The 15,836-nt window shown below is 41.2% G+C and overlaps 1 protein-coding gene across 1 annotated transcript; it reads right to left on the bottom strand.

Moving 5' to 3' along the window:
* Positions 1–5,795: 5,795 nt before the first annotated feature.
* LOC307250066 (uncharacterized protein) lies at positions 5,796–11,011 on the bottom strand. Its single transcript, XM_080027008.1, has 2 exons — positions 10,876–11,011; positions 5,796–7,880 (listed from the first exon to the last, which is right to left on the bottom strand). The coding sequence occupies exon 2, from the start codon at positions 7,870–7,872 to the stop codon at positions 6,382–6,384; it is 1,491 nt and encodes a 496-aa protein (XP_079883134.1). The 5' UTR covers positions 7,873–7,880; positions 10,876–11,011; the 3' UTR covers positions 5,796–6,381.
* Positions 11,012–15,836: the final 4,825 nt, after the last annotated feature.

Raw genomic sequence — 15,836 nt, 5'->3', positions numbered from 1 at the left:
CAAATTGCACTGAATTGTAGAACCATGTACAGATACACAATCTGCAGCCAGATGTTCTTGCAGGTCTTTGGAGGTGATCTGTGGGTTGTGTGCAACCATTCTCACAATCCGCCGCATATGCCGCTCTTGTACTTTTCTTGGTCTGCTAGACCTGGGTTTAACTGCAACTATGCCTGTGTCCTTCCATTCCCTGACAACGTTCCTTACAGTAGAAATTGACAATTGAAACCTTTGGGAAAGCTTCTTGTAGCCTTCCCCTAAACCATGACAATGAATAATCTTTGTTTTTAAGATCTTTTGGGAGCTGTTTTGATGATCGCATTCTGTCTCACTTCTGCAGAGAGTCAAAGAGAAGTGGAACTTGCATTTAGGCACCTAAAATACCTTTTATCATGATTAAACATACCTTTATATGAGATTTAAGGCTTAACAACATAATCCAACCAATTTTGTGATTAAAGTCATCAGTTTTACATGCTGTTACATGCATTAAAATCAGCAACACCACAAGGGTTCCCATATTTTTGCACAGCCAGTTTTTCACATTTTATTTAATTTCATACAATTAAATACTGCTTTTCAAAAAATCTTTGTTTGGAAAATATCCCAGTAGTTAGCTGTTCCTGGTAAATTAAAGACATACCACTTTTATCTTTTTTGTGTGAAAGCAGAGTCAATTATAATGCCGGCTGAGAGGGGTTCCCAAACTTTTTCATATGACTGTATATATATGCATTTTATTTTATTACAGACATTATGAAATGTGAAAGTAATAATAAAACTAATGACTGAATTACTATATTTACTATTTAGTGCAATATATCAACTGTCATTGTATTTGATCATGAATCTTTGCCCTTACAAAAACCCACAATGGCCCATAAAAGGAGGGTGCATGGCATAAACACTCTTCTGTTTGAAGAGCTTCCCTTGGGGCAAACCATGCGTAGACATGATATCGATTTTCATTGCTACGGAGATGATACTCGACTGTATGTCTCGACTCTGATGTACCACTGATATGTCCTTTATCATGTCCTGCGTGCTGAAATAAATGGATGTCCAGAATTCAACTCGGTATGCATTATCTGATGGCCCAGTATACATTATCTGATGGCTTTAACTGGTATTTGTTGTATATACTATTTTATCTGGCTTCATATCTGATGTTGTTTTTCCTGTAAAGAACTTTTTTAGTTTGTTTAAAAATGTTGAATTATTATTACTGTAGCGATCCCATGATGCAATGCTCAATGATAATCAATTTTAATAATTTAATGCTTGGCATATAGTGAACCACTGATTAGATATCATAGTGCATGGTTAATGATGTCAGACACAGCCAGGGTCCTGGTATCATGCATGCAAACTGGGAAACTTGAATAGAACTGAGTCCTCATTAATGTAATAAGTAACACCAGTGCCTTTTCTCCTTTGACCTTTCAAGCGTCTGCCGTGAACAATATGTAGGCCAGTTGTTGATGCTGTCTCAACTTTCATTTTGGTGCTACCCAGCAAACACTGACATTGAATAGTTGCTGATACAACGGCTGGGCACTCAAAAATCTCAGCAGGTGTTTGGCCAATTTGAAAACTGAGATGACATCCACACTGCTACCTGCTTAATTTTGTGATGTCAAAACCTGAACACATTTTCATGGTTGGTTTGGTTGAACTAGTATGGTGTGTGTGTGTGTGTGTGTGTGTGTGTGTGTGTGTGTGTGTGTGTGTGTGTGTGTGTGTGTGTGTAGTGTGCGTGTGTGTGTGTGTGTGTGTGTGTGTGTGTGTGTTTGTGTGTGTGTGTTTGCGGTCCTATGGCACTCAATGTTCTCGTTGTTCTTGTCCTAACAGTGTAATGCTTGGTAATGAGAAGTACATATAGGTATGGCTGAGAATACACAGGCCCCTATATGTTTACGGAGATGCTGTTTACATAGACACTAATGTTCGCGTTTACCCATCACCCACACACACAATATGGGCAGTTGTAAAGTGCTCGCTCAGCACAGCCGCTGCATCAGCAGAGTGAAACAGAATAGAAAGCAGTGTAATTGTGTGTGTGTGCATGTGTGTGTGTGTGTGTGTGTGTGTGTGTGTGTGTGTTTGTGTGTGTGTGTATTTGAGCTCGAGAGTGCGCATGTGTGAGGAGTTAGGGAGATGGGATCTTTGAGCAGACAAAGGGGAATCACTGCATCTCTCAGCGTCCATTAGACTAACCCTATGGATCAATATTGATCGTTACTACCACCGAGTTCCGTCTAATAGGCTTCTGCCCACCCCTATACAATGACCGCATTAGTGCACATGTCCAGATGGATGGTTTCAGGGGTGGGAGGGTGAACGAAAGCCAGAAAAGAGAGAGGGAGAGAGAGAGAGAGAGAGAGAGAGAGAGATGAGAGAGATACAAGGCTGAAAAGATTTAGAGGTCCAGAGGAGAAAGGAAAGGAGGCAGCATTGCTGATTATGTTTGCAACATAGACACCAAAAGTGAGAGAGGAATAGATTTAACCAGACAGAATAACCGAAAAATCTAAGTTTGAACCAGCAGGAGAATGAGATGAATGAGATGAATCCATAAAAAAAACGTTGCACTTTCAGCATGTCGGTCACTTAGTACACAATCTCCTGGCTGACCATTTTAGAGAACATAAAGAGAAAGAGAGGAAGTACAATATGTACGGCCCCTATAGTAAAAGCATTAGACACCAGTGTGTGTGGGTGGGGGGGAAGGGGAAGGGTAAATTGGGCTTTTCTCTGTGTATTGTGTACGTGTTTTCCGGGCTGTATTTCTGCTCTGATACCATGTTGCTTGAATAATAAATAGTGATCAGCTGTTGCTTATTTGGCCACCTGACTCTTATTATGTACTCAGCCATGAGTGGATGGAGTGAAGCAAAGAGTGTCTCTTATAAGGAAGCATTTCAGAAGTCACACACTCCCATTCTCCCTATTTGTTCTCTCCTTAATAACCAAGGCCAAACCAAAAGATTTCTTGCAGAAGAACCTATAGGGCATTGAAGTCATGTTAAATGACAGCCCTCTAGAAACTTGTGTGACTGCATCATGTTAAATATTGCCAGGGTTTGTCATGTGGTCGAGCCGGTCTATAGGGACAAGGTAGCTTCTTAGGCCCTGAAAGCACATTTTCTCATTCTGCTTCTCATGAGCCTACATGAACAATTTATTTTCTGCCAAGGTTAGAACAGTTTTAGTTATTTCATATTACATATTTTGCCTTTGTGTCCTTATTGGTAAGTAAGTGGGCAAGGCTCAGATTTTTGCATTATGGGGTTGGAAGTAGAGTAAATGCCATGTACTAGTATTACTATTACTTTTTTGGGGTTTCAGTTTCATTTGGTGCGTACATTTCACAATCACACTTTCGAACTCAAAATATGAAGCTTTTAATGGCTAATGAATTGAGAAATGATGAGCTGTATCTTTTAAATTGAAGAAATTGTGTAAATTGGTTATTTGTTAACGTGTGTTCCCCCTCTATTTCTCATTCATGCACACACTTACATGTTAACAATGAATCAACCATTAACATAACCATAGTAGTGTATTACTGAGTATGTTAAAAATAAATCAACAGTAAATTGTAGACCAAGTGTCTTCAAACCAAAAAAGGCCCGCTCCTCATGGATTTCCTCATAGTATAGCCTTTGGATTTAGTTCACGTTTTCTTTTCCTTTTTGCTTCTCAGAGGCATCAGTCTGGGATAGCTAAAGCCTGCAGGCTGGTCTTCACACAGCGTAAAAAGAAGCTGGAACACAGTCTGAGCTTTGTGTAGGAGCTAGCATATAGAGCACATAGTGTTACGGTAACCAGGCAGTGCAGCTGGCCTTTCACAACTATGCAACTTTAAGGCAGTGTTTAAATCAAGATGCAGAATACAAGGACCCTTTTCTACCACACCAACAAACACACATAAAAGGGAAAGAGAATTAAAGGAAATGTAAAAATAATGAACATCCAATATATTACTTACTAGAATTGATTAAAGCAATTTTTACAAGAATAATTGGCCCTAATGACAGATATCTTTGGTTTTAAACCATGTCAATTTTGAATTGAGAAGTTTATTTCATTGCTGCTGCTACAACAATCCCCGCTTTGATTGATTTTAAGGGTCTTTCTTTTTACTGAGCTACCCCCGGATGTCTTTTGTTCGTGAAAGGATAAACAGGTCATGTTGCTGCCAAACTGGCTTTTTTAGTCAAGTGCAGTTCTATAAATAATGGTGGCCTGTGAGCTTAACCTACAGTATTGGGGATTTGAGAGTAGACCGTGTAAAAGCATGCACCAATACAGTGTTGTTGGTTGTTGAATAAGGATGGCACATGTTCTATTAAAGTGTAACACTTGTCTAACTGAAGCATAATGTCAGGGTATGGTTGCACCATTATGTATCATCTCTTTATTTGTTTACAGTAAAATTGTTTCCAAAGCAGCAACCTATGGCAGCAACCCACATGCATACAAAGTAAGTCCTATTGACAAAACTGTTCAGCTCGAAAGATGAAAACATGCCAGCAAGTCCATCCTCCTGGGCCCCAACCCACTCCACAACATTCCTTTCATAAATGTGTGGTGCTGGAGTATTTTTTTTAAGAAAACTGAAAGAGCTGGTATGTGGATGGGCCCGCTGAGGAGCTACTTCCATGGGAGGTTACTGTTATCACTCTCAGATCTCCTCATATGCTCTGAACCATGGTTCAGTCGTTTTCTCAAGGTTGCATGACCATACTAAGGCCCACCCCTCCACCTCAAACACATGCACACTCACTCGCCCACCTCCCCATTGCCCATATAAGCACACAAATATCATTTTACTCCCTCTTGTTAATGTATGTGCATTAGCACCTGCATGACAAAGACCACCTAATATCTGACATTAGTGTGAGCAACAGGCGTGGCGGCATTCTACAAGGATGCATCAACTAGGTGTCAAACCATGTTCAACCCTGCTGTTAGCCATGCAACTAAACTCGCCCCATTGCTTTGCTTATTTCAATCTGTGAAGAGTCTGAAAATGTCTGCAGCTAGAAGAGTCTTATTTTAACATCCTCTTCTCCTCTGTGCAGCATCATAGCACTTGCTTTCCTCCCAGAGCGCCCCTCCCCCATCTTCCTTTTTCTCTGCCTCCTGCAAGCATTCCTTCCCCTCCCCCCTTTGGTTCCCCTTGCCGGTATGGATCTGTGAAATGTTGGCAGGGTGTGCTGCAATGGCATGGAGCCTCAGCAATAGCCATGGTGATGTGAGAGAGAAAGAGGTGAGGAAAATACAGAGCACCTCAGATAATGGACCTATTTCTCTAGCTGTAGTATGTGGGTACTAGGTGCAGTCTTTTTGTTTGCCATATCATGCGGGCTACATACAAAAGGCAGCCATGTTCACCCAGCTCAAATATTTGTAAAGTGGTGAGTGACCTAGAGGACGTTGCTCTCTGTAGATATGTATAATCAAGTCAAACTCTGGCCCACTAGTGCTGATATGAGCTGTGGTGGCAGTAGATGTCAACAAGTGGTTTGAAATTTGCAGAGCCTAGATGTTCTGTTAAAAAAAATGGTGCTCCGCTTCTCATGCAACTATCTTACCAAAATAAAACTATTATATTTGATTCTATGGTTTGAAATTAAGTTAAGATGTACTGATTCATTAATAAGATGGTATGGTAGTTAGCGCATGGTACAATAGTTGTCACTAGTTACCAAATAATTGTGACAAACTTGATGCAGAGAGGATTCATGAAGAAAGGGAAGATCACTGTAGGCTATAACAATCTCTTTTTATTCTCTATTCCCAACAATCAATTTAAAATGAACATTCCTCACTGGTACCATTATCATTATTATTATTATTATTATTAATATTATTAAAAGGCCAAAACATTTATGTCATGTCTCTGAATATAGTAATAGAAAGGATATATGACATTCTAAATCAGATAACATACTAATAATGAATGTTGTTCCAATAAACCACTCTGTTATATTCATCAGGCTCACGCAAAGACAGATTTATTCATTTCATTCATTAATAACATATTTACTGTCCAGTATTTTTTGCTCTGCTGTCCAGTTTCACTGTCTGCCTGCACTCTGACTCAAATTCCCAGCTCCTCTCCGTCTCCTCTCCGTCCTTCCATCTCACTTTCACACTCTCTCTCTCTCTCTCTCTCTCTCTCTTTCCTCAAGTGGTTGCATTTCAGTTTTGGTTACTCAAAAGGAACATTATTTTGCCTGAGTTACCACTATAGACATTGCAATGGTTACAGCATTCCAGAAAGCCTAGCTGTGTTTGTGATACCTCTAAGGCTTTCTCACACCACCAGAGGATTAAACGGAATTCACATTGATTAGAAAGATAGCTTCCTTTTCAGACTGCCTGGGTGACCTCGGTGCTGAGAGCCTCCACCATGTCGGAGACTGCATCAGGAACCTCCCCGCTCAGACTCACGTCCTTTTTCAGTTCAAAGTCAATCTGCTGCTTGATCGGCGTCTCCTCTGGCGCTTCACCGTTAACACATTCCTCCTTGTGTGCGGCAGCCGAATCAGCACACTCTCCATTCACAGCTGGAAGTGCATCTACTTCTACCTCATCTTCCGTAACAGAAGGGCTCTCTACATTTCCATTTTCCATCTTGATTTCCACTACGGGCTCTGGGCAGGGCAGGTCTTCCGCAGAAGCTTCTGCTAATTCTTCAGACTCAGCAGTTATTTCGCTGGCGGAGGCAGACTCTGAGATGACAATCTCAGGGACAGGTTCTGCTGCTTGCGGCTCAGCCGCCGTCTCAGTGCTGAGGGCTTCTGTAAGGACAGATTCCTCTTCTACAGTGGGGACTTCTTCTTCAACTGCAGTCTGCGAGACCTGAGATGCTTCTGATTCCACGGCCACAAGTTCAGTAATGGCGGACGTGGCCACAGTTGCTTCTGGCACAACTACTTTGACTTGTTCCTCGGCTGGGGATTCTACTGCCTCCATCTCTTTCACAGGCTCTGGTATTTGTTCTGGTTCTGGCTCTGGTGATTGTTCAAGCTCTGGCTCTGGGGCTTGCTCTGGTTCGGGTTCTGGTAGTTGTTCAGGTTCTGGTAGTTGTTCAGGTTCTGGTAGTTGTTCAGGTTCTGGTAGTTGTTCGGGTTCTGGTAGTTGTTCAGGTTCTGTCTCAGGCTCTGGCTCAGGGGTAGGCTCTGGTTCTGGGGCTAGCTCCAGCACTGGCTCAGGTTCGGGGATAGCAGCTACGGCAGCAGCAGCAGCGGTCACCACCACTGTCTCCTCCACAGTTGCTTCTGGTTCAGTGACAGTCTCTGGGATGGGCTCGGGCTCTGGTTCTGGGTCCTTGGGTGCTTCCTCTGTGATGGCAGGAACAACCGCTGGCTCTGGCACAGATTCTGCAGCTGCAGCAGGTGTTTCTACCAGGATCTCCTCAGGTGCAGCAGTAGGAGCAGCAGCAGCAGGCTCGGGTTCAACTTCACTTTGCACAGGTTCTTCTAATGCTGGAGCAGAGGGCTCCTCAGCTGCTGCTGCTGCTGGGACCTCCGGGACCTCTTCTGGAGCTTGTACTTCTACTACTGCGGCTGGTTCTTCTACTACTGCGGCTGGTTCTTCTACTACTGCGGCTGGTTCCTCTGCCACTGGAGCCGGTTCCTCTGGAGGTGGAGATTGGGGCTCTTCTGGAGCTTTCACAGCTTCTGTTACTGCTGCCAGAACTGTCTCCACAGCTTCCTCCACCACATTGTTGGCCTCAGCTGTCACCTTAGCTACTGCGGCCTCCACTTGGGCGGATCCCTGTGCGACTGCAGCCGACGCAGCTTCCTTGGGGTCGCTCACGTCATATCCCTTCCTCTTCTTGCTGAGTTTGCCTCCCATGGTGTCTCCTATAGGAACAAGTGGATGAAGGTGTCTTTTAATATGAGAAATACAACATGTGTTCGAAGCAACCTGTCTTTGTTTTAATAAAACAAGTACATTGTTCAGTACTCTATATATGGCATGTCTTCAAGACTTAGACAACCCATTCATTGGGCAAACATACCATGCCAACATTGGGTTTTAACAATGGATAATTTTTGTGTGACTACAGAGCTAGCTAACTGACACTCTTAGTTCACACAGCTTTTATTAAGTAGCTCAATTTCATACTGTGGCAAACAAACAAACAATGGCGGCAAGAGGTTCACGAGTGGGTTCCGGTGCGATCGCGAAGTGGAGAGTTTGCTAGAAATTTGGACCGGCGACAGTATTCAGTCGCAGCCATGGTCGCAGCTGGATAAGAAGACCCACTAAAATTTGGAGGTGTTTGGGGCAATCCGCGACTACTGTTGTTCTCCATTGTTGTTCTACTAATTCCAGCCGCGAGTACGCTTGGTGATGATGTATGTATCGTATTACGACGTGATGACGTATGTATGATTGAGCAATCGTGCCCGGGCCGCGGCCTTTGGGAGCAGTGTGACCACGGGCCAGCGGGGGGGGGGGGGGGGGGGGGGGGGGGTGCGCCCTTAGTTGCTAAACTGCAGCATTGATTCGACTCTGTTCCTTCAACTTCCTAACAAGCGTTCTGTCAGAAAGGAGCATTGAGAGAAGTCTAGTGTCAAGAAGTGAACTAGAATTGCAATTAGGAGATTGCTCTCATCAAATGTAAATGCATGGGAACCTTTTTGAGAACAAACAGATTGGCATTCTCGCTACCCTTTCAGGAATGTTGGGTATGGCTCAGTGCCGGAGGAACCCGCAACTCTTAAAGCCTCTGGAAACCTGATCTAAAATAGGAAAAATCTATAAGATATCAAAGTTGTGTTTATAAATATGCTTGTGTGGGCGTGGCCGTATCAAACAGTCTACATGGTAACCGTCATTGTTTTTATAGAACGTTCGGGCAGAGAACTGCTGTGATTGGTTCAAAATACGTATTGCGTCATAAGAACCAGAGCATAGCCCGCCTCATCTAAACCCCATTTATTTTCGTTTAAAAAAGTTTATCAAACTTTAATGACGATATCTTTCATTGGGGTTGATAAATACTGTATGCCTACATCTTTTCAGATGCTTACTATCGTATCCCTAAATAACATAGTGCAACTACTCCTCTCTCAGCAGCTAGAAACTACAGTATATGGTGCAGTGAGTCTCCCAGCACACATAAACAGAGGAAGTTCCATTCACATACAATATTTGAATTAAAAAATTGGATCTTTCTGTTTTCAATGTAAAGCCACAACTTTGACATTCTTTGTGACTGAAGCGCAAAAAACTCCATGTCCGTGCTCTGCGGACATGGAGTTTTTGTCGATTTGTTGATGACTGAACACTGTTGTAGCTGTAGAGGAAGAGAAAGAGCGATTGCCAAAGAATGTAACTTCCTTCAAGGGACAGAATAGAGAACTGGTATTTCAACTTTATCTGAGTGATTGTGTTTTCTGCTGACCCTGAACAAATCAACCTGTGTGATTAAATCAAAGCCTTTGTAAACTGTGGTTGAGCAGATTACAGATAACAGGTTTACATTAGATTAATTGACAATGTCACACTAATAATTTGATTAGCATATTTCAGTTTGACCATTGCTATTCCAACAATTGCTTGGTATATTATAGCCTACAACATGGTTGTTTTATATTTATGTATTATTTCAATCAAAATGTCACTAGCAGGACATTGTGTACAGGTAGGTTACTAGCAATCTGGTAACTGGCCATAGTGGTACAACAGAGCAATCAATACAGGATGCACCACACACTATGAGGCTGCACCATCCATTAAATAAACTGTACAGTGGTCAAAATATGTAATCTTGAATTCCTTGACTGCCTTATTTCTCTTTTGGACCTGCTTCTAACTATTAAAACTCTATCTGTGCTCATGGGATTGATTTGGTTGGCATATCTGCCTTTTTCTTAATTTTTTTTTACTCGCCAACCCCTCCTTGGTATCTCCGGCCTCCAAATCAGACAAAGCAAAAAAAATACACATTTTCAATCTACATTTGATATTTATACATCATAATCTGGTGGATTTGCGCTAGCATTTTCTCAAGCCAATTTCGGGGGAAATGTGAAAGTCATCATTTGTCCATGTCACACAAAGCTTTTCACACAGAAAGATTGAAGGAGAAACGCAAAGGTGCGGCAGCATGTGCTGGCCGGTAACAAAGGATGAAAATTCCTCACCAGCAGCTATACTCTATGACAAAAGTGAAGGCTTGGGCAGAAATAGGCATCAAACACCGATGCTGATCTCTATTTTAATGTAAGGTATCAGCCTAGGTGGCTTTAGAGGGGTATTACACAATACTGGCCACGGACACTTGAGTGATAGAAGCTGCAGCAAGGGTCTCCATCCATTCCCCATTTCAACCCACCCATTGCTGCTTCTCTCATCTGCTCTGCCCCCTTTTTTTGTTCGGCGTTTGAAAATGTCGTAGTCGTAGCCTAGCCTACTCAAAAAGACATGCAACGGAAAACAGAATTGGCCACAATAACGTGTTAAACCCAATAAGAGTCGCAACTTCATAACTTTGTATTGCGCCTTTTTCTTTATCTCTGGATGGTTTTAAAATCTCCCGGCCTTCTTAAAAAATTATTAAGAAGACGCACTAAATCAAATTCGACCGGTGACAATGGGGGAAAAAAAGACAATAAAAAAAACCTTCCCTAATTATGTCAGCCTTTAAATGTACACATTTGCATAATAAAGCCGAAAAAGCAAAGCCATAGACTAGATAGCGAACAATGGGTAAACTACAACTCAGGCATCTTTCTTTCTCGATTTCTTTCTCTTTTACCGACAGAACATAAAGCATAAACATGTTGCAATTGAAAAACATAGCATAAATAATAAAACTAAACTAAACAAAGATCTGATGTGACCGACCTGTATTTCGAGAGAGTGATCAATTGGGCTTCTTTTTTTCCAAGGATGGATAATGGAGGTAAACCTTTGGAGTGACAGCTGCAGAATTCCGCCCCTGCTCTCCGAGGTGCAGGCTGGGACTGTGTTGTAACAGAGGAGTGCCCCTCACAGTTTTCTAGACATCTGTCGCTATCACAATCCAGCCCCCACTAGCCTACTGCTCCTTTTGCAATCTATACCCTCCCAATCCTTAACCCCTCCTCTCCCGCACACACCCACTCCAGCGCATAGTTCTCTGTTCCCTGTTGAAAAAAAAAAAATACATCTGCGGACCGAGGGTGACCATGAGGGGACTGGCACTTATTTAACTTAGCAGAATAACCCGCTTCTCCTCTGCACATGTTTTGCCAAACAACAACAGCACCACCACAACAAGAGTATTACTCTAGTATAAATTATGCATAGGATGCATTATGTCAGGAAAGCCATTTCAGCAACAAGCACTCACACACACATACCGATTATCTTGCAGCAGGATCGCAGAAAAACTAGCATGCTCATCCATAAGCAATACAGACAAACAATAAGTGGCATAATGCATAGCAATTGTGAAAAAGTTAGGAAAGGACGTGATATAGATAGATAGATAGATAGATAGATAGATAGATAGATAGATAGATAGATAGATAGATAGATAGATAGATAGATAGATAGATAGATAGATAGATAGATAGATAGATAGATAGATAGATAGATAGATAGATAGATAGATAGATAGATAGATAGATAGATAGATAGATAGATAGATAGATAGATAGATAGATAGATAGATAGAAATATGTTATTGATTGTTAGACAGTTTGAAGGTATTCTCAGGAAGCTATAAAGCAAATTGTTTTGATTTGAAAGTGATGAATTAAATACACATTATTTGATTGCAAAATGGGGTTTATTCTTCGGTAATCCATCAATATATGGACAATAATGTTTGTACTGTTCATTATCATCATCTTGGGCCATTATAAACGTATACAGGGACAGGCAGTCTGATGTGAAAACTCATACCTGGCTTTAAATTAATATAAGGTTACCGTTCTTGTGAGGAATATAAAGAGGGCCAAAAGTTCACTCGAACCATGCAGTATAATGCATGGCGCCTCTTTGCTATTTGCCTTCCATGTGTTAATGGGACATGGTTGGTCTGGGTGAGACTTAATGAGTGTTCACTTCAACTATTTGACCCAAACAGCATGCCACTGACACACTGCTTGGTTGAGGTATCTGGGAACCATTGATTGACTGTCAGATATGGTGTTTGTCAATCATATAAAGATGGGGAATAACTATGAAGACATTTCTCCACTTATGTGAACAGGTTTGATGGATACGAATCACCTCTTGTGATCCACTTTAACCAGCTATAATATGATTTCTATACTAGTCAAAGCGCTTCGTATCTCTTTCAGCAAACACTTTCCCCCCCAACCTTTCCTGTAAAAAGAAAGACTGTGGTTGGGTCTTTCCCCATCAGTTCACACAAACGTGTTTTTCTTCACAGGTTCTCTGAGTAAAGCTGAAAGATATACATTGGGATCCACGCAAACAATTGGACTGGCGGTGTGATTATGTCACTCAAAACCCGGCAACCTGTTATTCAATCAGAAATGCCTTTGAAAAGCTGTCAAACAGGTTGTATTGTAATAGTAGGCTTGATTTTTAAGCGCATTTACAAGAATAGTGATTACTTGACTTGGGTATAAACTCAGGTGGCATTAAAGGAAGAAATGGGTCTTAACGCATGTAACAACAGTAATTTTTCATATACATATATAGGGTATGACACCTATTTTATAGTATTTAATCTTTTTTAGTTAACATAACAGAATTCTTATCACATGTGACCCGCTGGATGTGATACTTTTCCTTTATTTTCTATACGAAGGGATCTTAAAACAAATACATATATCTTATGTTTAACAGAGTTAATACCAGAGGGACAGTATTACTTAGGAGACAGCACCCTCTCCTGTTACAAGAGCTTTCAGTACAATACAGCGTAAAGAAACATTGTTGTGCATTAAGATAGTGATGTGACCATGATGAGAGGCAAACACATTTGAATGTTTTCTGCAAATATCAATGTACATTGCATTACATTTGTGAAATCTCCTTTTTAAACTGTTTATGGCTTTCTGACGATGACAAATCAAATATTCCTAAAGCATTCAGTGTATACCACCCTAAAATCCAAACAAGAGTGTAAGAAAAAAACTTAACAAATTAAGAACTGTGACTTTCATGGGAATATTAAAAAAATAAATCCTGTATTTTTGCTTATCTTGTTGGACCTCAGTCTTGAATCCAATTGTTTCTGCTTTCCCCATGCCAGACTTCTAGTTTAATTCTGCTCAAGAGGACAAGAAAATCAGATCCATCTTGTTTGTTTTCCCTGCTGGCAGCAAGGCTAAACAGGGACAAAGGGGCAGCAATGGCAGAGTTTCACATGATGCAAAAGCTCTGGAATGCATTCCCAGGAGCAACATCCCAGGCAACCGCTCAGCTCCACACAGATGGGGAAGGCCCTGGAAACTCACCCGGGAGTTGTCATGTTAAATGTCCAGAGCTCATCTGTCTGCAAGTTTTGGTCCTGTTGACCTATAGGCTGACACACAAACTGAAAAAACAGCTGGGCTCGTGTGGAGGCTTTCCCAAGTCTTAATGAAGCTTACACCCTGGGCAGGTTATATACTTAAATTAATTTATCATTTACCTAGTAATAACTTGATCTAATTAAAAAAATGATTAGCTTCATAGTTGATGTTCACTTCAGCAGTTAAAGCCAATTTCCCAAAAGTTATAGAGAGGATTAATACACCATTTACCACAACAACTCTCTGAGTCTTGCCTAAATGGATGATTTTGAGCCAAAAGCATACTTAGGGCCGGGAAAACACATATAAAATGTAATGGGGAATGTTGTTGAAAGTCATACTTGGTGCTCCTCATGACAGCCTATGTTACCTGTGCTGCCTGGCACAATTTGAGCCTTATTCGTTCAAAGGCATACCACAGTTGTAGTTCACCAACTAAAAAATGTCAACAAGCCAATCATTTTACGCAATCTCAGGTAAAATATTATCAGAAATGAAAGTGACAATAGTAATTTTAACCTGATTAAGATCTGATATTTATATATATATTTTACATAGCATAGAAGTTATTTACATGACAGGAAACAATTTGTGAAATTAGGGGAGATCACATCGACATGCTTAGATATTGTTTGTGGGGTCCCTCAGGGGTCAATCTTGGGGCCGAAATTATTCCTGCTTTATATAAATGATATATGTAAAGTGTCGAAGGTCTTAAGGTTAATTTTATTTGCTGACGACACAAACATCTTCTATTCGGGGAATGATCTGAATAATATGGTTGCCGTAAACATTGAATTGACTAAGTTACATGGGTGGTTAAACCGAAATAAGTTATCACTAAATTTAGAAAAAAATTAATTTATTATTTTTCGTAGGAGAGCATCAGATGTTTCTGTGAAAATCCAGGTAAATGGGATGGAAATTCAAACGGTCAAGCAACACAAAGTCCTAGGGGTAATAATTGATGACAAGTAAGCTGGAAACAACAAGTTAGCCATCTCAGGGGCAAAATAGCCAGGAGTATTTCTATACTGTGGAAAGCACAAAATGTTTTCAATCAAAAGGCTTTACTAACATTATACTGGAGTTTGGTTTCCCCACATCTGCATTACTGTGCTGAGGTGTGGGGAAACACTTACAAAGGTAAATTGCACCCCTTGGAGATTCTTAAAAAAAAAGCAATAAGAATTATATACCAAGCCAATTACAGGGCACACACTAATAACTTCTTTATTGAAGGTAGAATTCTCAAATTACGTGATGTGGTAAATTACCACACCGTACAAATTATTTACAAGGCTTCAAAAAAAAGCCTTCCTAACAGTTTACAAGCAATGTTTGAAGAAAGAGGAGTTTCGCATGATTTAAGAAGAAAAGGAAAATTCACTGAGAAAAATATACGGACCACACTTAAATCCTTTTCGATTTCTGTAAAGGGTATTAAGCTATGGAATGAACTTGATGAAGGGAGTTGCAGTTTGCGCAATTTCAAAACAAATTGTTTCAAAAATTATTGAAAATTACAGACTAATAAGCTGAGCACAATGTAAATGTCACTATCATAACGATATTGTAACGAATAATAGAGGCCAGCAGACAGACTTGTATGTTTTTGAATACTTTTGCAGATGTGTTTAGACTACCACATAAGACATTGAACAGGCCACATACTGTAACGGTTGGGTCTGGAGGACACAGGCGCGGAGACAGTATAAGTAAAAGATGATTTATTTCAGGAGAAACCAGCAGGGTGTTAGGACCGTGATCCGGGGAGGGAAACTGGCTGGCATGGGGGTCCAGGGAGAGAGCAACGGGGCAAGTCCAGGGGGCTGAGTGGAAGCAGGCTAGAGCAGGCAGGCAGGAGGGGTCCGAGGAGTAGTGCTGGAGAGCTAGGGCTGGAGCTGGTGGCTGGAGTCAGGCCGGGAGAACTGTGGCAGAGAAACAGGGGTTAACCAGGAAAAAATGCAAAAAAGCGGAGCTGTAAACAGGTGCGCAAGAGAGAGAACTGACTGTATGAAAACAGAAGCTACAATCTGGCAGTGTCTGGAAGGTAGGACCGGGTATATGTAGAGCAGTTGATGATGATTGAAGGCAGCTGTGAATGTTGGTAATTGACTCCAGCACACCTGACTCCAACCCTGCAATTAGACCAGCACACAGACAAGGGTGAAAGGGAAAAACACACACAAGGCCAAGGGGCCCAAGCGGGATCATGACACATACAAGGCCACTTCACACTTTGCATTGTCACAGACAAACTGAACTGAGCTGAGAACTGCTAAGTTAGTCTCTAAATGCCATTGACCTGTTTGTTTTATTTTTATTATT

The sequence above is a fragment of the Ammodytes marinus genome (assembly GCF_949987685.1).
Source record: "Ammodytes marinus genome assembly, chromosome: 1".
NCBI classification, from domain to species: Eukaryota; Metazoa; Chordata; class Actinopteri; order Uranoscopiformes; family Ammodytidae; genus Ammodytes; species Ammodytes marinus.
The sequence above is the reverse complement of the archived record's forward strand: the minus strand, read 5'-3'. Positions and strand labels throughout refer to the sequence as shown.